The 23,296-nt window shown below is 50.8% G+C and overlaps 1 protein-coding gene across 2 annotated transcripts; it reads left to right on the top strand.

The window, feature by feature from the left end:
- Positions 1-255: 255 nt before the first annotated feature.
- cskl (c-src tyrosine kinase-like) lies at positions 256-21,822 on the top strand. 2 transcript variants are annotated; one of them, XM_084681923.1, is made up of 13 exons: positions 256-396; positions 13,021-13,104; positions 14,150-14,263; positions 14,615-14,727; positions 17,028-17,247; positions 18,974-19,067; positions 19,752-19,817; positions 19,974-20,073; positions 20,323-20,413; positions 20,575-20,648; positions 20,837-21,032; positions 21,182-21,268; positions 21,454-21,822. In XM_084681923.1, exons 2-13 carry the CDS (start codon positions 13,090-13,092, stop codon positions 21,634-21,636), a joined length of 1,353 nt encoding a protein of 450 aa, XP_084538049.1. In that variant the 5' UTR covers positions 256-396; positions 13,021-13,089; the 3' UTR covers positions 21,637-21,822. The 2 variants fall into 2 exon arrangements, with proteins under 2 accessions (XP_084538049.1, XP_084538050.1); XM_084681924.1 differs by lacking the exon at positions 256-396 and adding an exon at positions 852-870.
- The last annotated feature ends 1,474 nt before the right edge of the window (positions 21,823-23,296 follow it).

The following is a 23,296-nucleotide window of genomic DNA, read 5'->3' as shown; positions in this document are numbered from 1 at the left end:
TCTTTGTAGAACGAGTCATTTATTATTATTCTCCATCGACATGATTGTCTGCAAGTTAGATATCCAGACATGGGTAAATAACCTACATTGACATGTTCAAGCAGCCTAGTTCCACCTCGCTTGTTTGACCACACGGCTGTGATCAGAGCTCACTTGTGTCCTTTTTTGTGCCTTTAGACGGGAACGGGAATGCGCCTGCGCATCACTGCTGGTTGGACGGAGGGGAGACCATTTCCTTTACAAGGCCTGTGCGAACTCGGCAGAGTACACAGCCGAACGTTGGGATTGTCTTATTTTCCCGTAGACATATTTGATGCCCGCAATAAAGGACTTCTTTTCATGGCCTGCTTCGTTCATTTGTGAGAACATCTGGTCAACCTAAAGTGATATCTTACGGTGAGTTGCACCGACTACTCTCAAATCAAGCAGTGTTTTTTCTCCCGCTGTGCACTGCAACATCTTGACACAGGAAAACCTTTCAAATGACACATCTTTTCTGTTTCTTCTATTTAAAAAACGCTTTTGCCTCACGCATTGCTTTATTGTATGTAAAAAAAAATATATTACCTGCAATGTTTAGTAAATTAAAGCAGCGACTGTAACCAAGCGCTTTAATTAGGTAATCATGAATTAGCTAGCTAGCTAGCGCGTATTAGTAGCCAGGCTGCCAGCCACCTCTGACTGCGATCCACTCACACACACTATCAGTCACTACACAGTCATGGTGTGTGGCTAGGGATAGCCCATTGAGAGAACAACAGCGCAGATACTAGCGTTAAGCTAGCTAGGTGTCTGTTATTGCTGCTGACATGTGCAATAACAATTTATTACATTTGTATTTTTAAACCAAGAGGAGGAAGTGAGTGCAATGTTGGTAAACATGCTTTATCTTGATTGTTATCTTTGTGTGCGTTTTTAGTATTGTGGATGTAGCTATGGTCGTCTATAGAAATTAATAATGTAATGTTAGCTATAGTATACTTGCATTGTCTGTCATCGTCGCGCATTGCCTGATTTCTGTTTGTCTGTTGGTAGGTAGACTTATGTTGTTGTCCACACGGTCATTTATGTGTTTTGACGCTTGATGTCAAGTGGTTTGTTATGGAATGGCCTTGCCCTAAGATTAAGTCACACATGTTTTAAGCATACTGTGGCATTCAATGCAATAGCTAGTGAGTCCTGGCCAGATATCTGATGTTGAGCAAGATTTTCACTTGGCATTGTTTTGCCCTGTTAGTCAGTTTTTAGTTTCTGTAATGTGATGTGATCTAACAGTGTGCGGTTCTGTTACAGTGTGAGCCTTTTTCATTAATCTAGGATCGTATTTTGATCTATGATCTATAGGGTTGAATCATTTATGGTGTTATATGCATGTTCAAAATGTTGAGGGGGTGGGTGCTGGCAGCATCAAACTGCTTATAATGGGTTGCGGTCTATCTGGGTATGTGCGAACTGGAACACTGCGCGAGGGCTCGGGGGTCCTCCATTAGAGAGGAGCAGAGCTTGGGGAATTTGGTCTGGGGTTCACAATGCCCTCAGGAAATAATTTCACCAGATTGCAGCATGTTAGCCCTCCTTATGTCGTTGGGTCTGTTCAGACTAACCTGCTGTTTCTGTCTCGGGGTCTCAGTCCACCTGGCAAATCTTGGCAGAGACAGGGATGGTGTCATCTCAATTTGTGAAATCTTGAGGCAAGGCACATTCATCTAATAAGGACCAATCCAAACATGAGAACATTGACCACATCAAGCCGCAGACCCTTTCTCAATCTAGGCTTGTCGGCTCCCTAGTCAATAGTTTTGTGTCTACGCCATTGATTGGTTGATTGATGAGTGGATTGGACCAGCCACTGGGAGGTCTGAAGAGTGGTGGACATGTCACACAGAGGTTGTTTTATTCTCTCCCCCATCTTAACTGACAGTCTGGAGATCAGTGAGGGCCTGGACAATTTAAATTGCTAGCTAGCTAACCCCAGGCTCTGAATTCAGTTTAGCCACTCAGCAGGGAACCTTCTAGCAGCTTACTGTCCACACACTGCCTCTCATACAGCCAGTCTTCAGATGGCTTAGCTGAAGCCCACCCACCCCACCCTGGCCTTTACTTGATACATTCTTTTCCACTTAAATGCGTGATATTATCTCTATCTTCCTTATGTAGGTTACGGCTTTGTGAAGTGAGGAAAATCGATAGTGGCCAGTGAGCTAATCTGTGTTGTGTTCCTGTTTTGTTTCCTTTTGTATGCTGATAGCCCACGAAAAAACAATAGTCTGTTGTAATGTCTGTCATGTTAGTGGACTTGCGTAGATTTCAGTTGTGTTATTCAAAGTTGTTGCTTCATGGCAGCGCAGCAGCATGCGCTGCGCGTGCAACGGACAAGAATGAGAGACGCAGACGGTCAACCTTTTGTTTGGACACAAGCTCCGTGTCATGCTTGATACCTAGGGTTTCTATGATGAAGGGCAGCGATGGCGAGGACCTTGTCATTCAGCTGAACCTGTAGATCACGTTCGACTTTTCAATGCTGCTTTCAGAGACATCTGTAGTTGTGTACGGAGGGGAGAACTGATGGCCGGCAGCCACAGCCCAAACTCCAGCCCTGTTTCGTTTCCCTCTCGTGTCCACCTCTCTGCCGAGCAGCTGTGGTGCCGTGTTAAGGCTCACCCCCTCCCCCCTCCCCTCTCCCTGCCCTCTTTCCTGGCCGTAGCTGCTGCCGCTCAGCAGAATGGGCCCCATTGTGGCCGCGGGCGAGGGGACTGAGATAGTGGGCAAGCAGGCTCCATCTGGCCAGCGTATGGCCGGGCAGCCTGCTCGTCGAGTGGGTCATGGAGCGGCCTGCCTCCTTGCCTGCTGGGCGTCCTCAAAGAGACGCAGCACGCCTCCACCGCCACTCCACACGCCTCGCCGCCACTCCGCACTGAGCCGTAAGACTCCTCGCCGGGAGCCGCTTCACAGCAATCAGACCCTAATGATTGTTATCCTGTTCTTGTTGTCATTCTAAATGTGTGTGCAATGCTCAAAATCCAATAAGCGTGTCGGATCTGAGTGTGTGTGTGTGTGTGTGTGTGTGCGTGTGCGTGGGGGGGGGGGGATGTGGAAGCACATCCTCTCACTCTTTCATGCCACGCTTTCATGTTTGCAACCCGGTGGTGCTTGAGGACGTGTGTTTCTACAAACAGTCCCAGCCAGGTGCCTCCGAACGACACCGCTGACAGTTATATGGAGGCCAGAGGCCCCTGCAGGTCATCCTCTGGGGAGTGTTAGAGTGTGTGTGTGTGTCCTGCAACGGAAACAGGTATTTTACAAACCCTGTTATCATTTCCACCCCGAAGGGGTGAAACTAGCGCAGGGAAACAGCTGAAAACCGAGCGTTTCTGAAGCAGACCACTACTAGTACACAGACCTGATGCGAGCAGTCTGACGCCTGTGTCTGACGCCTGTGTCTGACGCCTGTGCCTGACGCCTGTGCCTGACGCCTGTGTCTGACGCCTGTGCCTGACGCCTGTGCCTGACGCCTGTGCCTGACGCCTGTGCCTGACGCCTGTGCCTGACGCCTGTGCCTGACGCCTGTGCCTGACGCCTGTGCCTGACGCCTGTGCCTGACGCCGGCACCTTTACTCATGTTTAAGTAATGACAGAAGTCGTGCTTTAGATCTCATTAAAGCCCTGCCTGGTGTGAGGCTTCAGGTGGCTGTTAATTATTTAAATGTAAATGGGCAGCATCAGACGAGAGCTTTTGTGTTTTGTGGGAGCTGATTTGAATGAATGAGCAGCAGATAGATTTCATCCGTTGGGACCAGAAGGTCACTTCCTCCTTCAGTCTGAGCCCTGAAGAGGAGCTGAGGTTAAGACCAGTGCACTCCACCGTGCTAGGAGGTCTGACCGCCTGCCTGCCTTAGGACTGACCCTGTCTTTGACCTGGCCATCCATAACATTTCATTTAGTTCTTTCCAGGAACCGTTGTAGATGATTAACCAGAATAGACACCACAGTACACACTCCCACACAGCCACCCACGCACACCTGCTCAGCTACACACCCTCACCAGGGTTGGCCATATGCCAATCATGTGTGGAGGAAGTGGAAGAAGTTTAGGGGAACACACAAGCCTGTCCTTTGGACCTGGTTTTGCCTGCTAACCTTTACGCTTGAAACGCTGTGCCTGAGGGGATGGAAAGTCAGAGATACGGGCCGTACCTAGGCTGTTGTTGTTGACCCCTTGTCTACATCATGCTGTAGCAGAGCAGTGGATGAGTCATCCTCGATGCCTATTGTCTGTGTAGAGATCTACTGAATTTAGGACGGCTTGTACTATTTAGTCATTAGATAACAGCCGACATCAAAGATGAGATGAGTCCACAGGAAAGCAGACACCAAAGTGAGATTTTATGCATTTCGCTCTACATGTTTTGATGTCTCGCAAAACTGCCTTTGATCCCAATGCGATTGATAGTGAAAGGGTGTGGCCTACTCCTCATCTCAAAGCTGTGATTTAAAGAGAGAGATTTGCACAGCTTACAAGTCCCCTCTGAACCCTGGGTAGTTGACTCTACAACAGATGTCCAGTCAAGCCAGGGTTCTGCAAGCCAATCAGGAAGAGTCATGATGAGCCTTGGGACAGATCAGACGACAGATACAACAGTTGCATCAGAATTGCCTCCGTCATCAATTGTTGAATTACAGCATGATTCAGTAGTCATTTTCCCTCCTAGCTTCTCACACCAACGGTCTCTGTGTAAGGCTGCTTAATGATCTGTCACTCACCTAAAGAGGGAAATGAATAGAGCTGTACTATTACTACTACTAAGTGTGGTGTGTGTGTACAATCAGCTTCTAGAGTTTGGCAACTTCACCTTCCTGTGTGTAATTATGGTAGACAGATTGAGCAAACCGTGGGACTGAAGCATTGGTAGTGTCTCTCTGACTGGACTAGTGTGTGACGGATATAATCTACTGCTGTAGTCATTCAGTCAGTGACCAGTGACCACCAGTCAGCCATTCCCTAACTCACTCAGTAAAACATATTCAAATGCTCTCCCTCACACACACACACACACACACACACACACACACACACACACACACACTCTCTCTTTGTGCACCCATCAGGCCTAGGGGTGAAAGGTCAGCTGCGCCACAAAATAAAGCCCTGCCGTCTCCAGCTCCTCAACACCACGCTGTCCCCTCTCTTGGGGAGTGGAGGAATGTAACCAGCCCGCCCGCCCCCTGGAAACAAGATATACATAGATTCTTATTTATTCATTCTTTTTCTTTCTTCCAGCTTTTGATTGAGTCAATGCAGGGGAGAGAGAAGACCACGTCCCCCTTCAGCAGAAGGGACTGTTTATGAGGTGTGGGGGGGTGTGGACGAGGACGGGTGGTTAGAGGATAGACTTAACCCCATCTCTTTCTGTGTGTGTGTGTGTGTCTCTCTGTGACTGTGGGAACGGACACCACAGTTTTGGGTGGGATCCAGCTGCCTGCCTGTCTGCCACACCCAGCCACTAACTGTACGCTACACACTGTCTCTCTCTACACGCTCTCTCACTGTTCATCTCTCTCTTTGGGTCCCCAGCCTCCATTCAGGCTGTGCTGTGACTGGATGGTGACCTGGCTGGATGCTGGTTGGCTCTCTCCCTCTCTCGTCCTGCTGGCTGGATCCAGACCAGAATCTCACTGGCTTCTATTTTCATCCTAGTTTTCTTCAGTTTCTTCTCAGTGAGTTTCACTGGGATGTGATTTGATGACTTGGACAACCTCTTTGGAGCAGTAAATCCTTTGTGGATTAAGCTCTTTTCAAGGGTTCTTCCAGCCTGTTGATCTGATCTTTTCTGAAGGCTTCAGTTGGATGATAGGTGTTGAGATGCATGGGTTCTTTCAAAGTGCTCTGTGCTGTATGCATCTGAAATAAATATACAAATATGACCATAGACGTAGGTGGTAGCTATCTGTCTATCTAACCACAACGCAGAGCTAATCTTGTAGGCTGTTGTGAAACTCACGCTGAGCTCAAAACATTTTCATATGCCAGCCTACTGAGGCTGTGTGTGTTTGACCTGGGCCCCACACACGCGCTCACAAACACGCACATCATCCCTGTGGCCGGCCTGTGTGTCGAAGGGTCATCTTCAGACACAGTTTCGCTGTTGCTTCAGAGCCCTCATTCACTGTTCTCATCATCCTTGGAGCCACAAATGCTGCCTTGGCAAATGTTGGCAGAAGTGCTGTCTGAGCTATCTCAGTTTCCCTCTGAAATGCACGCTTATCTTTAATGCCCTCCTTTTTTTTCCAGGTCAGACAAATGTGCACCTCACATCATTTGTGCCCCCCCAAATGAACATATGTTAATAATCGAGCCATTTCCTTAAACATAGGGACTGGAGTCAATTGTATTTATCTTAAATAGGATACTCGTCTAACTTACAACAGTGTAAATAAATAATTTAATCGAACTACTTCCAGAAGTTCCAGAAACCTTTTAAGAGATAATAAGTTACAAACTCTAGCCTATAATAAATCACAACTGAGGTACTGAACTGTTTTTTTGAAGTAGCTTATGCCTGGAATCCGATTTTAAGTTTCCGTCTAGGCTATGTGTCCTAGATTTACAGAGCACTCGACCAATTAGCACACGCACCAAAAAACACGCACTTTGTATTCAGTCCTTAACGTATCGTGTCTATTGTGTGTCGATCGAATTCTAGGAGTCGTGTGTCACACTCCTTCATATGAAAGTCTAACCTCCATTCCGAGACGTCCTCTACACAGTCCATGTGGCAGACGCCTCCATGCAAGCTCGGAGGTGTGAGAAGTCTACCCAACTCTTGTTCAGGTGTCTTGTAGTGATATCATTACCGTGTACGTGTATGGGACGTGCGTGTGCCCATGCGTGTTTGCGTGTGCGGAAATGTGACGATGAATAATGAAGAGCCGGAGAGGATGTAGGGGTGTGATGGCCGCGGGGGCGGAGCCTCTATTATTCATGGCCGGCTCTACTGCAGTCGGCTCACACATTTGAACCTCTCTCTCTCTGTCTCTCACCATCATCCTCACTCTTTGTCTTTTTTTGTCTCTCTCTGTCTCTCCTGCATTCTTTCTCCCGCCTATCTCGCTCTCTTCCCTTTGTCTCTCTTATCGTCACCTCTCTCTCTCTCTTTCGCTCTGTCTTACTATCATCACCTCTCTCCGTTCTTCTATATCGATCTATCGCTCTCTATCGTTTGCTGTCCTCCCTTTTGCCCTTCTGCTCTTCCCTCTCCCTACCCTCCACCCTCTCTCTCCTCATCATGGCTCACCTTGGCTGAATGCAGGTGACAAGTGGTCGTGTTTGGCATGGCTAACCTTCTCCTGCTCCACTGTGCTTAATCGAGCCGATGCCACCGAAGCTACTGTGCTGTTCCTCTCCTCTCGCCTGTGTTTCGGTGTGAACAGGAGGCTGTCAACGTGTGCTGAGGAACAGGGGAGGGAGGGAGGCAGGGAGGGAGGCAGGCAGGCAGGGAGGGAGGCAGGGAGGGAGGCAGGGAGGGAGGCAGGGAGGGAGGCAGGGAGGGAGGCAGGGAGGGAGGCAGGGAGGGAGGGAGAAAGACAGGCAAGCAAACAGGAAGGCATGGCTCGCCTCACTGGGTGTCTCAGACAGCAGTGGTTTTCCGCCTGACACTATACAAGCCTGTCAGAACAAAGCATTGCTATGACACACATACACACTCCTCTCTTTTCTACCACTGACTTCCCCCCCCAAAATCCCTTTTTTATGGCTGCAGCTCATTTTGGATCTCGGGCACCCTGTCTGTCACTTTCAGGGAACTCCTCTCACACTTCTGTCTGTTCAGCATCCTCTCCTCCCCTCTCCCCTGCTCTACCATTCCCCTCCCCTCTCCCCTGCTCTACCATTCCCCCCCCTTTCCCCTGCTCTACCATTCCCCTCTCCCCTGTTCTACCATTCCCCTCTCCCCTGCTCTACCATTCCCCTCCCCTCTCCCCTGCTCTACCATTCCCCTCTCCCCTGCTCTACCATTGTCCTCTACCATTCCCCTCTCCCCTGCTCTACCATTCTCCTGCTCTCCTCTTGGGGCTTACTCTCTCCAGCTGTCCTCCCACCTTCCCCACAACAATTTCCTCCCTGTAGCATCTCTCTTGACAGCCTCAAGGCAAAGACAATCCCCCCGTTATAAACACACACACACACACTAGCATAATACAATATACACACTCCCATGCACAGCTACTTTAATGTATGCAATCAGGAAAATGAAGCCCGTCTCCCATGCCTGGATTGAGAGGGGTTATAAATAGCAGTGATGAGCAAATTGCCTCGGTGTGCGCTGAGGTTGTGGCCACAGCACTCAACAGCTCAGAGGGCTTTGCTGCTAACGCGATAGAAGGACTCCTGCTGGCGTCGTCCCTTCTTTTCTTTCTCCTTCTCTCCCATTCCCTTTTTCTCTCACACACCTTTTTCTTTCTGTCTCCTGCTCTCTCCCAGCTTGCTTCTGCCCTGCACGCTCTCATATTCTCTCTCTCTGTCTTTCTCTGCCACTACAGAAAATCTGAGGACATTCTCCTGCTGCAGTCTTCCACATGTGTTGCCACCCCCCAGTACATTCCCTCAGGCCACTTCCTCGACGTCCAGTCTGTGCATGGAGCCGTAGCGTGTGCCCTTGGCTGCCCCCCTCACTGCATCCTGACACATCTCAAAGTCTTCCCCCCGGTTATCAGGGGAATGCTATATCCACTACTCCAGCCTTCTGGCTCCACTGCAGTCAGATGCAGAACATGGCACGCTCCGCTCATTCCTCCTGGAGTGGAGTGGGCAGGGGGTCATGGCAGAGGCTGGGCTTGCCCCAAAGGTGCCCAGTCTTTGAGGGCCGAGGGCAGGGGCCCGGGGCATGGCCGTTCCACTAGCAGGGCCAGTCAGGGAAGAGGCACTTCTCCTCCAGATTGTCTCTCCTCTCTTCTGACCGTCAACTTGTAAATCCTTTCTCTGTTCATCTTCCCCACCCCTTTCGAGACAAGGAAACCGGGGGGAAGGGGGGGTGAGGAGGAGGAGGAAAGCTGGTTGAAAACGGCAGATGGTCCAGCCATTTCAGAGGGACTGTGAAATGGGGACCATCATGCCTGAAAACGAAGAGAAGTGAGGGCTGGAGAGGACGTGGCGTGCACCAGATGGCAGCGCCATGCACTCTGTCTAATGAGCTGGAGGAGAGACCTCCAGCTCTCTGTCGTCTACTCTGACCCTGCCCCCTTCTCTCTCTCTCACTCACTCACTCACTCACACACACATGACCCCCGGGGGCCCACCTCATGCCTGGCCAGGGACATGCCCCCCGCAAGCACACTTGGGGATGTGCGTGGTCGCATGAGGTCATCATTGGGTTTGTTATGCCTCATTTCACCTGGCTCATCCTAAACTGAAGCATGCCCTCAAAGCCGTGGTTTTTGGGTCGATATTGGACCCTGCAGCCGATATCTTTTGCAGGAAAGAACCCTTTGGCGTGTGGTCTGTGCTGGTCGTGGACAGGGATGTTCGAGTCATCCCACCAGCTCCAACAGGGCTCAGTGCTCCAGCCAGCCAGCCAGTGTGAACCGTGTGAAGCTGCAGCTGGGAAATAGCCTAGCGAGTGGGGCACATGGCTGCAGCTGGGAAATAGCCTAGCGAGTGGGGCACATGGCTGCAGCTGAGAAATAGCCTAGCGAGTGTGGGGCACATTGACATGTTTCTGTCCGTTTCTTTGCCCCACTCCCATGAACAGTACCAACCTTGTGCTGAGCCCGTGACACCATGGCCATCAACCTGACGTACTGATGCACAAACACACACCTATAGACACACGCGCGCGCCTCTGTTGCCAAATGCTGTGAAAGTCCCTCCACATGGCGACCTTCATTCTGTGTTCATTCTGTCAGACTGTCGACGCGTGCTGCAGGAGGCGTCACACCTGCTCCTTCGGCTGGTCCTCGTGGTCACACACTTGTGCTTGTGCAGCACACTGACGACGCTGTTGGAGAACACAAAAACACACCCTTCGACCATAACCCTAGGCCGTCAGATTACCTTAACGGGGACTTTTCTTCCTCAGAAAAGGGGTGTGTTTTATGTAACCTGCCCCCACACACACACACACACACACACCAACACCACCCAGTCCCAGACTGTGCCCCTCTCTGTTTAGCCGTAGTGGAATGGAGGCAGGAAGGGCTTGTTTGTGAAGGGAAGTGCGACCGGCTGGCAGTCTCCCTGTGTCCTGCCGTAGCCATGGAGACCTCACATCACAACAATGAGAAGGAGAGGGAGCCTTGTATACAAGTGCACTTTGAGCTGAGCTTCACATTCAAGTCCTGGAGCAGCGATTGTGCCCATCTGAGCCCCTTGTTCAGCACAGGGGCCCAAGCTAGCTTAGTAGTACATCAGACAAGACAAGAGACAGTACGTGTTAAATCATAATGCAGGTTTGGGGTGGGATTTGTTAGCCGCTCGCACTCTAGAAAAGGTGTGGCTCGGCTAGACAACTAGATGGCTCAGTGCAGAGAATTGTGTTTTTAGAGGAGTATGTTTTTTTGGTGTGTAGGGAGTCCTCTGTGTGTGTGGATGCTGTGAGGCTGTAACCTAAATGGTGTTACTAATGACAGTCATTTAGAGGAGGAGGAAGAGGAATTGTGTTCCGTGAGGCAGGACTGCACTGCCCTGTGTTACATGAGCCAGCAGGTTGCCATGGCAGTGTCTGCTAGACAGCAGGGTTTTTGTGAAGAAAGTTGGAGGTGGGGATTGGGCATCAGTGGAAATGAAGATGTGTGTGTGTGTGCGTGCAGTTTCTCTTGTGAGTTGACCAGATGCTTAGGCCTAGCCTTGGAGCAGCTGTGTGTGTGCGTGTGTGTGTGTGTGTGTGTGTGTGGGGGGGGGGGGGGTGTAGTAGTGCCCTTTTCTTTTTTTGTGTGTCAGACATAAAAACTGTCCCCGACCTTGAACAATGCTTAGCTTGTGTGTCTCTGTCACGTGACTCCGTTTAGCAACACACTAGCCTTTTATCATAGAAACAGACACACCGGCACAGCCATCATACCAAAATGGTGACATCCCCAGAAGGTCAGAGCCCCCCCGGCCCTCCCGACACCAGGAACAGCGGCCCAAGCCTCCTCACGGCCAGGTCATGGCAGGGCGGCCACTTTCAACTGTTTCCCGCTCCCAAACTCGGCCGCATGGCTGAGACTCCTCTGCTGCCCAGAACCCTGCTCCGCCAAAGAGGACCAACAGGGCTGAGGGGAGAGAGCCTCGAGGTGGAGGGAGGGAGAGTTACAACCAGCCTCTGGCATGAAGACTTCTGGCTGAAAACTTGAGGTGTTGCTTTTGTGCTTCCTGTTGAGGCCTGGGCAGCCCACCCGGGTGGAGCCAGGCCCACGGTTAAGACTCCCCCAGGAAGGAGGTCTTCTGTTTTCGCTTTGTTCATTCAAACGCAGGGTAGTTCAATTCGATCTCCGACCTCTTGAATTTGTGTTTGGGCCCCGTCAGTGAACTGATCTGCAGCCGTCTGCAATTAGCCAGCTTCCTGTTGCTGCACAGGATGAGGTGGAGCTGCGCTTCCAGGCCAACGATAGGCTGAGGGCCCCAGAGGAGACAGGGGAACGCAGACCTCCCTGTCTGTATGCATCATTGAACAGGGCTGAAGTTCTCCAGTCTGGTCTTCATGGAGAGATGTTAGGGTATTGGGTAACTACCTGTTTGATGTTCGGAGGAGCTCTGCTGTTTTTCCTGGTTGCGATCAATCATATCGTTTGTGACGTGGACAGTTGACCACAACAGTGGCCCAATTCAGCCAAGCACAGAGTGATGTCGTAATATGTGCAAATCCCGGCTTCCTATTGGTCATCCGACTGGGTGAGTGAGGAGGAGGGAGCGGGAGCAGGAAGTGAGCCTACAAATAGTGCCCCCCCTCCCTTGTGATAAGGTCATCGGAAAATATCTGTCAGCCACTTCCTCCTTCTCAGTATTTCTTTTTTGTTTGTCCCCCCCTTCCCGACGGACACTTCCTGTTCTGGGGCCAATGGGAGGGGGCACGCGGCAGGCTGTTCGGCGCTTCAAGCTTCTTTTGACTTCATAACCATGGGAGTTGTGACGTCAAGTGCCGGTTTGAGTTAAGGCCACATCCAAAATACGATCAAAAACCGGATTTGATGATCCTCTGTAAATCTGTCAGTTGAAACTTTGGAGTGTCAGAGATTCTTTGAATTTCCATGTTACGAATCATTCTGTTAACTCACTCCTGCTCCTTTGAGAGGAGGTCTTTCCATATGTGGGGTACCGCATCAGCCAAATGTCTTCAGACATTTCCAGGTTACACATACTCTCTCACACACACACACGCCTGAAGCCTAGGCATCTGATGTCTTATCCTGCATGCATGGGCTGCAGTGTAGTCTGATTCTTACAAACACATATCGGATCATTGCCCCCCCCCCGTGTGTGTGTGTGTGTGTGTGTGTGTGTGTGTGTGTGTGTGTGTGTGTGTGTGTGTGTGTGTGTGTGTGTGTGTGTGTGTGTGTGTGTGTGTGTGTGTGTGTGTGTGAAGCAGTATCTCAGACTACAAAGGGATTTTTCTCTCTGTTCTCCAGGGGGGGGTCATCTCCCCTGCTGGCCTGCCTCTGCCTGTGAAGGTCACCCTGACACAGGGAGAGACCCGCTTCTCAGAGAAACGCCCCCCCGCCCAGCTGCAGAGAGACTTGCCTTCAGTGTCGTTCTGCCTTTCTCTCCTGCTGGGTTGTGCTGTACCGGGGATGGGAATGTGTAGTAGAGGATTCACTGTGACTGAGCCGGCATCCCACACACCGGCCCATTCCTGATCTCCTGTCTTAGCAGGGTTTCATGTTGGGCTGTGTTACTGTTGACCACGTGGTCAGCTGAACCCAGCTGGACAGAGTGGGGCCATGCCTACTTGAAGAGCTCATTGTGGGGCCTGGCTTCCTCCGCCTGTAACTTGGATGACTCGGATGACCTGATTCTGAGTCACTGATTCCTCTTCCTGTCTCCTTCCTCAGCTCTCATGGTACCAGCTAACCAGTGACACCTGCCCAAGGACATTTGCCCCCCTCCCCCCCCTCTTCACCATGTCTGGGATCCAGGTAAAAGGAGCTCTCACACACCGTCCTCTCTCACACCTTTCACTCTCCCATACACACACGCCACGTGTGTTAACACACACACACACACTGCAGTGCTTCAGGAACAGAGCGCTGATGTGATGGGAAGGCAGCTCCCACACAGCTACCTGCTGCTCTGCACTCTCCCTGTCCTTTCATCTCTGCTGCCACAGCAGCTGCTGTCACGTAGGAGCTACTATACAATCACCAGACACCACACTGCTACTGTTAGGAGCTACTATACTATCACCAGACACCACACTGCTACTGTTAGGAGCTACTATACTATCACCAGACACCACACTGCTACTGTTAGGAGCTACTATACTATCACCAGACACCACACTGCTACTGTTAGGAGCTACTATACTATCACCAGACACCACACTGCTACTGTTAGGAGCTACTATACTATCACCAGAGACACCGCACTGCTACTGTTAGGAGCTACTATACTATCACCAGACACCACACTGCTACTGTTAGGAGCTACTATACTATCACCAGACACCACACTGCTACTGTTAGGAGCTACTATACTATCACCAGACACCACACTGCTACTGTTAGGAGCTACTATACTATCACCAGACACCACACTGCTACTGTTAGGAGCTACTATACTATCACCAGACACCACACTGCTACTGTTAGGAGCTACTATACTATCACCAGACACCACACTGCTACTGTTAGGAGCTACTATACTATCACCAGACACCACACTGCTACTGTTAGGAGCTACTATACTATCACCAGACACCACACTGCTACTGTTAGGAGCTACTATACTATCACCAGAGACACCAAACTGTTAGGAGCTAATATATTACCACCAGAGACACAACACTGCATGCTAGGCCAGGATAAATGTATGGCTTGAATCCTATACAGAAAGAACGGAAAGGAATCAAAGATGCTACACTAATTCATGCGTCACTCACGCTCCTATAGTGTAAACTCTGAACCTGTAATTGAGTACTTGCGCTAGGAATGGGTTTGTGACATCAATCCCCCCCCCCCCTAGGCTGCCTGGTCGCCAGGCACAGAGTGTGTAGCAAAGTACAACTTCCAGTCCACCAATGAAGAGGACCTGCCTTTCTGCAAAGGAGATGTGCTCACTATCATAGCAGTCACTAGGGTAAGTCGAGCATTCTGCTGTCACCGTTACCATAGGAACGCATTCATGTTTTTTTTTTTTTTTTCCTGTGTTTCTATTTGTCATGTTGTCATTTCATACTGATTAGCAACATAAAATAAATGTTTCTGTGTTTCTTTTACTTGTAAGTCAATGTCAAGGTAATCGTTACTATTCCAAAGGGGGAATTTGTTGCACAACCAGCAGTGAATAGTAATACCTATACATTTTAATAAATAAATGTAATAATTATCACCAGTCAACACACAAACCATTCACACAAATGTATTATTTCTTGTAATTCCAAACGACAGTACTAAAACCATTTCGGTTTTTTTTCTGCGACCGTTCCAGGATCCAAACTGGTACAAAGCTAAAAACACAGTGGGCCGAGTGGGCACCATCCCTGCCAACTACGTCCAGAAGAGGGAAGGGGTCAAGTCTGGAGGGAAGCTGAGCCTCATGCCGTGAGTACACCAGCTCTGCTGCTTCAGCACTGGGGACAAACGATAACTCTCTCTCCATGTCTCTCGCTCTCCCTCTCTTGTGTCTCGTTTGCCTTCTTATCTCTCCCTAGATCTCTCTGTCTGTCTCTCTCTCTCTCTTTCTATCTGGCTCTCTCTGGCTCTCTCTGGCTATCTCTGTCTCTCTCTCTCTCTCTCTCTCTCTTTCTCTCTCCCACTCTCTGAGTGTCTAAGCTTAGGTCTGATTTGAATCGGCCTCTCTGATGATGCTATTTCAAAAGAGGAAAGTCAAATGAGGGACTTATGCAAACGTCCCGCCACAGGTGATGCGGAGCTAACAGCCGCCATTACACTGAGCGGCTGACAAAGGCCGGACTTAGAGGCTGTCTCTCTCTTTCTCTCACTCACCTCCATATATCCATGATGGCCTGGTTGGCCAGGGGGTTTCTCCTCGTGGCTGAGTTGCAGATGTCGTACTTGGAGGTGCTCTCTGGCTCTGCCCAGCTCCCCAGACCCTCTCAAGGCTCTAGATGGATAGATGCTCCATGCTGACCACTCTCCACTGCCCCCTGCTGGTAAACGGTACAACGATACAATCCTGCTCCTGCCGGAATACTAGAAAGGGAGAAAGGAAGACACTGAAAGAGGAAAGAAAGGCGGGAGAGACAGTGGAGGGGAAAACATTGCCATGCTCTGTCCCTACAGTGGTGTCCTCAAATGTGTTTTCCTCAGCACTGTCAATAAGCTGTGTTTCCCTCTCCATTCCAGTCATCTTATTGGATTAGGAGTACAGACACAAAACTACACCTGATGTTACACACTAGGCTACACACTAGGCGACATAAGCCCTGCTGTCAACAGTCCAATGGATTGTTTACCAACCATCTTGCCCTCTCGAACAGAGAGAGTTTGTGTGTGTGTGTGTGTGTGTGTTATCTTGGATCTGACACACACAGATTAATGGGAGTTAAGGATCCTGCCGTCCATGGAGAAGCTGCTCTCTCTCGCTGATCTAATCACCTCCAGCTGCATTAAGCTGCTTTGCACTGGAGCCTGTTCTGTGTCTCTGTGTGTGTCTGTCTGTCTGTCTGTCTGTCTTTCTGCTTGCCTGCCTCCTGTTTTCCTCCTTGTCTGCCTGCCTACTCTGTCTGTGCAATGGAGGGGAGGGGAGGGCCAAGCCGTACACTCAAGGGAACATCACCAGAGAGAGAACATGAAAGATAGAAAGAAAGAAAGAAAGAAAGAAAGAAAGAAAGAAAGAAAGAAAGAAAGAAGGAGGGAGAGAACGGAAGGTGGGGTGAGCTGAGCCAAGACCAGGAGTGTGAACAAGAGAGGGAGTGAGAGGAGAGAGGGTGGAGGGGAGAGAGGGTGGAGGGGAGAGAGGTTAGAGGGGAGAGGAGAGGAGAGAGGGTGGAGGGGAGAGGGAGGGGGAGGGGAAATGAGGCTTCATCAGTTAGAGCACCTTGATGACCCAGTAGTCACCAGGGCACAAAGGGCCTGTAGGTCTGGATGCCCTCCTCCTGCGGCCGGCCCGCTGTGTCCTAGTGCACCGAGGGTCAACCGCAGTAGAAGTGTATGGAGCAAAGACGGGACTGAGGCAGGTGAGATGTTGAACAGTGAGCCACAGCTGGACAGCCTCCCGAGAGAGCTGGTGAGTTCGGTAAAGTCCTGCTGTGACCTGCAGCTTGTCTGGCCGTCTGCCAAGGCCGGGGTTTATAGGCTGTACTTGGAGGTGAGTGTGTGTTTAGCAGTGTGGGAGTGTGTTAACTGTCTGAAGGGGTCAGCTGTGGTAGCTCTCACTCTCCTGTCAGGGGTCTGCCGGGCCCAGCGCCTCGCCTCGCCTCAGACCATGTTCCTGTTATTGCTGCTGCCTGTGTTCGCTTCCGACTCAGCCCCCACTTTGTGTGTGTGTGTGTGTGTGTGTCATGTCAGGGTTTATGTGCGTGCACATTGTTTCCTGTTGTTAGGGTCCAAGGTGCTTCTAAATGGCTGTTTCAGATACCCCCCCCCCACACACACACACACACACACACACACACACACACACACACACACACACCTCAAGTGGAACCGACTGGAAACACTCTGGTGTTCCCCTGCCCTCTGAAACTGCCTCTGTGTGGAGACACCCGGCCCTACTTCTGCTTTCCACGCAGGCCTGTGAGCGCCAGCTTGCTGGGCTGTGCTGAGGCACATCTGGATTCATCACTAAGGGGCCGACCTTAGCTTTGGCTAGGTACTCGCTGAGGCCCTGACTCTCCCTCTTTGTCTCTCTTCCTCTTTGTCTCTCTCCCTCCCTCCAGATGGTTCCATGGGAAGATCCCGCGGGAGCAGGCGGAGCGTCTCCTGTACCCCCCGGAGACGGGGCTGTTCCTGGTGAGGGAGAGCACCAACTACCCCGGGGACTACACCCTGTGTGTGAGCTGCGACGGCAAGGTGGAGCACTACCGCATCATCTACCACAACGGCAAGCTCACCATCGACGAGGAGGAGTACTTTGAGAACCTCATGCAGTTAGTGGAGGTGAGGAGGTCTGCTCCAGGATGTCATTTACTCACACAGGGAGGGGAGGGGAGGGGGAGGGGGAGGGGGACACCAGCACACACACAAGGCTCTGTCTAGCTCCCTTGAAAGCCCAACTTCCTCACATACACACAGGGGAGAGCGCGTGTTGGCGACTGGAGAGGTACTTTATGCTGAAGACAGATCAGAGAGGAGTGATTCGCAAGATAGTTGGCCACCACAACTCAACTAGGCTTCTCTCTCTTCATCTCTCTTTATCTCTCTCATTACTGTGGACTGGATAGCTGGCCCAGGAGCAGGGTGGAACTGAATAGCCTCTTATTATAACGTCACATTATCAGCCACATTTGTCTCTCCAGTCTCCTGCCTTCTCCTCCTTTCCTCTACTCTCTCCCCTCTCCTCTCTCTCCTCTCCTCTCCCCTCTAACCTCTCTCCCCTCCACCCTCTCTCCCCTCCACCCTCTCTTGTTCACACTCCTGGTCTTGGCTCAGCTCACCCCACCTTCCGTTCTCTCCCTCCTTCTTTCTTTCTATCTTTCATGTTCTCTCTCTGGTGATGTTCCCTTGAGTGTTCGGCTTGGCTCGCCCTCTTCCTCCCTCCCTCCCTCGCTCCCTCACTCTCTCTCCCTCCTCCCCTCCCTCTCTCGATAATAGCGCCTGTGACTGAATTCCTTAAATTCTTGTGTATTTTTCTTGTCTGTTCTCTTTCCACCCCGAGCTTCTAAATGGCCTGTCACTGCAGCCTACACATTTAGATCCACACACACATATACTGAACAGTTTGGTGGAAACAGTCACCACAGAACCATGGCTCGTTATTGCTGTGGAAATGACCAAATCACACAACACACACAGGTACTACTCTAGAATCAATACACCCACAGCCAGTGGGATTTGCGGTATTAACCACACAATGACAATCAAACAGCTTCTGAAGCCTTTTGAGGGATTATGTCGCGTGTACACACACACACACACACACACGTCACTGTTCTTGCAGCTTCACAACCATATGGAAGTTTGCTTCCTCAGCATGCCCAAGGAAAGCCCTCCTTTGACTCATACATGCCTCAGTTCTAATGATTTTCTCGATGCTGAAATGCCAGATCAACAAAGCTAGGTTGACTGAAGGCCCCTGAGCTGTGTTAGCTGGACCATTGTTGTGCCTGTCCTGGAAGTGGGACATGTGTTCACATGTCCAACATCCCCTAGCTCGAGCACCCAGCACACTGACGCCTCATACAGGCACTGAGGTGGCGCTTCCTGCACCATGCTGCCCCCTGGTGGAAGGAAACGTTACTCGCGTCGTACGATTGCCAGGGAGACAAGTTGGCGCCCGTGCTCCTTCAGGTGGAAGCTGTGTTAACCACTCCCACTGTCCAACTGGCACGCTCGCCCTGCCGTGTGTTCTCCCAAAGCCCTCTCCAAGACCTCCCAGGGCTCACGGGCGCTCTCCTCCTGCTCTGCTGCTGAGTGGCAGGGCTGACACATCGGCTCACCTGGATCTCTCTCTCTCTCTGTGTCTCTCTGTTTCTCTCGCTCTGTGTCTCTCTCTCTCTCTGTGTGTCTCTCTCTCTCTGTGTCTCTCTCTCTGTGTCTCTCTCTCTCTGTGTCTCTCTCTCTCTGTGTCTCTCTCTCTGTCTCTCTCTCTCTCTGTGTCTCTCTCTCTCTCTGTGTCTCTCTGTGTCTCTCTCTCTGTGTTTGGTCCCCCTGTTCCTGGTTGCAGCATTACACCAAAGACGCAGATGGACTCTGTACGAGACTCATCAAGCCCAAAGTGATGGAGGGGACAGTGGCGGCCCAGGATGAGTTCTCCAGGAGTAAGGACACACACACACTCTCTCTCTCTCTCTCTCTCTCTCTCTCTCTCTCTCTCTCTCTCTCTCTCTCTCTCTCTCTCTCTCTCTCTCTCTCTCTCTCTCTCTCTCTCTCTCTCTCTCTCTCTCTCTCTCTCTCTCTCTCTCTCTCTCTCTCTCTCTCTCTCTCTCTCTCTCTCTCTCTCTCTCTCTCTCTCTCTCTCTCTCTCTCTCTCTCTCTCTCTCTCTCTCTCTCTCTCTCTCTCTCTCTCTCTCTCTCTCTCTCTCTCTCTCTCTCTCTCTCTCTCTCTCTCTCTCTCTCTCTCTCTCTCTCTCTCTCTCTCTCTCTCTCTCTCTCTCTCTCTCTCTCTCTCTCTCTCTCTCTCTCTCTCTCTCTCTCTCTCTCTCTCTCTCTCTCTCTCTCTCTCTCTCTCTCTCTCTCTCTCTCTCTCTCTCTCTCTCTCACACACACACACACACAGTCCAAACTTCTGAGTAAACCTGACACTAATGACTTTAATCGGGAATTAATTTACTTAAATACTTATCAGTTACTTTGGCTAAGGGCAAATGTGCTGGTCTGTCTGGGGAGAGGAAGGTGGGCCTGGTGAAACTACTAAACTCTCTCTCTCTGTCTCTCTCTCTCTGTCTCTCTCTCCCCCCCTCTCTCTCTCTCTCCCTCCCCCGTCCCTCCATGTGTTCTCCCAGGTGGCTGGGCCCTGAACAGGAAGGAGCTCAAGCTTCTGCAGACCATTGGTAAAGGGGAGTTTGGAGGTGAGGATGCCTGCTGACCAGTGCTGGGGTCATGCTTCTTCATATCTCATTATTTGAATGAGTGGCCACACGCGTGTTTCAAACTGCATATTGACTTGACTTTACTGCCATTTTCAGTGCAGAAGTGATTCGACAGTGTGTATGTGTGTGTTCCAGATGTGATGGTCGGGGACTACAGGGGTACCAAGGTAGCGGTGAAGTGCATCAAACACGACGCCACAGCGCAGGCCTTCATCGCAGAGGCCTCTGTCATGACGTAAGGCTCCACGCCACACTCCTTACTGTGTCTGTGTGTGTGTGTGTCTGTGCGTGTGTGTGTCCGCCACTGAGTGTGTGTATCTGTGTGTGTGTGTGTGTTTGTCTGTGTGTGGGTGTGTCTGTGTGTCCGCCACTGAGTGTGTGTATCTGTGTGTGTGTGTTTGTCTGTGTGTGGGTGTGTGTGTGTGCGTGTGCGCGAGCATGCATGCGTTTCCCCCTGAACCCTGTGTGTGCCATTGTCCTGCAGGCAGCTGAGACACAACAACCTGGTCCAGCTGCTGGGGGTGATTCTGGAGGAGAGGGGCAGCCTGTACATCGTCACTGAGTACATGGCCAAGGTCAGACCCACTGCACAGCCCACAGCCCAGTATGGAGGGATGGAGCCTGTGGCCATTGTGGAAACTGACAGACAGCTCTCTCTCTTTCTCGCTCTCCCTTTCCCTCTCTTCTTTCCCTCCCTCCCTCGCCCATTTTCCCTCGCTTTCTCCCTCCTCTACAGGGCAGTCTAGTGGACTACTTGCGGTCTCGAGGCCGAACTGTGCTGGATGGGGACTGCTTACTGAAATTCTCCCTGTAAGACATTGTTTGTTGATGCCGTCAATAGTTACTGCATTTTTCAACGTAGTCATTTTAGACATTTGTTAAATATCCAAAATATTGTTCACTGTGTGAATGTGTTTCCCCTCTCTCTCTGTGACTCCCCTCCTCCTCCTCCTTCTCCTCCTCTCCTCCTCCCCTCTTCCTCCTCCTCCTCCTCCCAGTGATGTGTGTGAAGCCATGGACTACCTGGAGGCCGCCAACTTTGTCCACCGAGACCTGGCAGCGCGCAACGTGCTGGTTTCCGACGACAACATCGCCAAGGTCAGCGACTTTGGCCTGACCAAAGAGGCGTCGTCCACGCAGGACACGGCCAAGCTGCCCGTCAAGTGGACCTCCCCAGAGGCCCTGAGAGAGAAGGTGAGGGGGGCAGGAACGGACGGATGGAAGAACGGATAGACGGAGGGAGAGGGGGATTCATGAAAGAAAAGGAAGCATCTTCATGAATCTTAGCAATCGCCAAGATGTGTCTGCATGTGGGTTTTGACCAGAGCTTTCCTTTTTTCCAGAGGTTTTCCACCAAGTCAGACGTGTGGAGCTATGGTATCCTGCTATGGGAGATCTACTCCTTTGGCCGTGTGCCTTACCCCCGAATTGTAAGTAAATCACAGTTGCTGCTTGACTCATCTGTTGCCCATTCCGCCTGTAACAAGCAGAGGGCAGTATTGACTGTATTTGTGATCTCTAAACTGGGATTCTAACCATGTCTCTGCCCTCCCCCCCTCCCATACACACCAAAATACACAAACATCCACACGCGCGCGCACACACACACATCCAGCCCCTGAAGGAGGTGGTCCCTCGTGTGGAGAAGGGCTACAAGATGGACGCCCCAGACGGCTGCCCCCCCGTGGTGTATGACCTGATGAAGCAGTGCTGGACCCTGGACGCCGCTGTGCGACCCTCCTTCCGCATGCTGCGGGAGAAGCTGCATCATATCAGATCCAAGGAGCTCTACCTGTGAGCCTGACGGACAGGACACGCAGCCTATCACAGCCCTGCCTGGAGGGAGAGGGGAGGGGCAGGGAGGAAGGGGGGGGGGGGGGTCAACTGGAGCTGGCCACGCCTGTGTCAGACTGACTGCCTAACTGGCTCGCTTACTTCTGGACCACAACCCCACCACTCCTTCCACCCCCACACCTGAGTCTAAGGGCCCTGTGCTGAGCCCCCCCCCCTCTTCCTGACTCAAATTCCCCCCCCCCCCTCTCTCCCTCCTCCACCGAGATGAAGAGACCTTTAACTGGACGTGTTGCAGAGCTGCTTCTCCCCCGCTTCCTCGTCTCATCTCTCGTTCCCCACCCCCACCCCCTCTCTCTCCCCCCCCACGTCTCATTGTTCATCCCACCATTTCTTCAGTGGCTCGATCGTCCTCTCCTCCGAAGATCCCTCGCTTTTTTTTTTTTTTCTTCCTCTCCCCCAAAAAACGGGACAATAAAGGAGTGAAGGCTGGTCTTTTCCTCCACGTTTGTCAAATGTCCCTCTCTCTCTCTCTCTCTCTCCTACCTATCTCATACTCTCTTTCTCCCCGCATCACTTCTGCATGCTTTCATCCCCTCCATCTCTCCGCCTGTCCTCTGGTGTGTGTGGGGCCGTTGCTCTGTGCCAAAGTGCCTCCAGTAGACCAGGCTCCTGACTCACCCTCCAGCACACTCCTCCTCCAACTCGGGACTCCTCACTTTGTGTTCCTTTAATTTTTTGTATTACTTTTTTTAAGAGAGAAAAAAAAATCATTCTTTTTTTATTATTATTGTTGTTGTATTTCTGGTTAGGAGGGCAAGAATGGGGATATGATGTGCCGTCATCCTTTGGAACGAGTTATTTTTCGTCCCTCTCTGCATTCCCTACAAGAGAAACTGAGAAAGAGAGAGAGGGGAAGCAATCCCAGTAAACGTGCTCATCTCTCCAGCTGCTCTCTCTCCTCTCTCCAAGCAAACCAACAGAACACAGGAGCAGAGGATTGTGTGTGGGGAGGTGTTGGTCACAACATGGTAAATTCATCATCTGTTGGCTTGTTTTATATGAAATATATTTAAAGGAACAAAAAAAAAAAGAAAAGAACAACAAATTCATATAATGAAATAAAAAAAAGACTTGTGGGGGGGAGGTAGTCTATTGGAAAGAGGAAGGGGGGACTTTTAGAAGCCAAGAAGAGGGAAAGAGAAAACGGAGTGTGTTGATGCGATGTAGAATGTTCCGTCTTGCTGTGACTGCAGGGTTGTGCATGCCATGTGAGAGGCCTTGGTTTAAACTGTCAGTGCTTTCAATGTTCATTGTTTTATTATAATGCTACCATGATTACAAATAAATCATTCCATCTGAAAAAAACAGGCGCTTTGTGACATCACCAGGATAGGACGGGGTCTCCCTCAAAATGCCTGGATTAGTGTGTGTTCACGAGTGCATGCGCATTAGAGGCATGTTTACAACAACAGAGCTCTCACACTGACCTCTGAACCAGTTAGCTTATATACACGTCGAGTTTTCTACACTCAATCTTGGGTCTATCACCTCACAGATGGAGACCTAAATAGCTTTGCAGTGCTGCTGACGGCACGAATATTTTGAAAGTGTGACGTTCTGATATAGCAATAGTGTCAGAGAGGTGTCTTAAAGGTGTGAAGTTT

This window comes from Hypomesus nipponensis, chromosome 19, assembly GCF_054491055.1.
Source record: "Hypomesus nipponensis isolate SF chromosome 19, ASM5449105v1, whole genome shotgun sequence".
Lineage (NCBI taxonomy): Eukaryota > Metazoa > Chordata > Actinopteri > Osmeriformes > Osmeridae > Hypomesus > Hypomesus nipponensis.
Note: the sequence above shows the minus strand (reverse complement) of the source record. Positions and strands in the feature narration are given on the sequence as shown.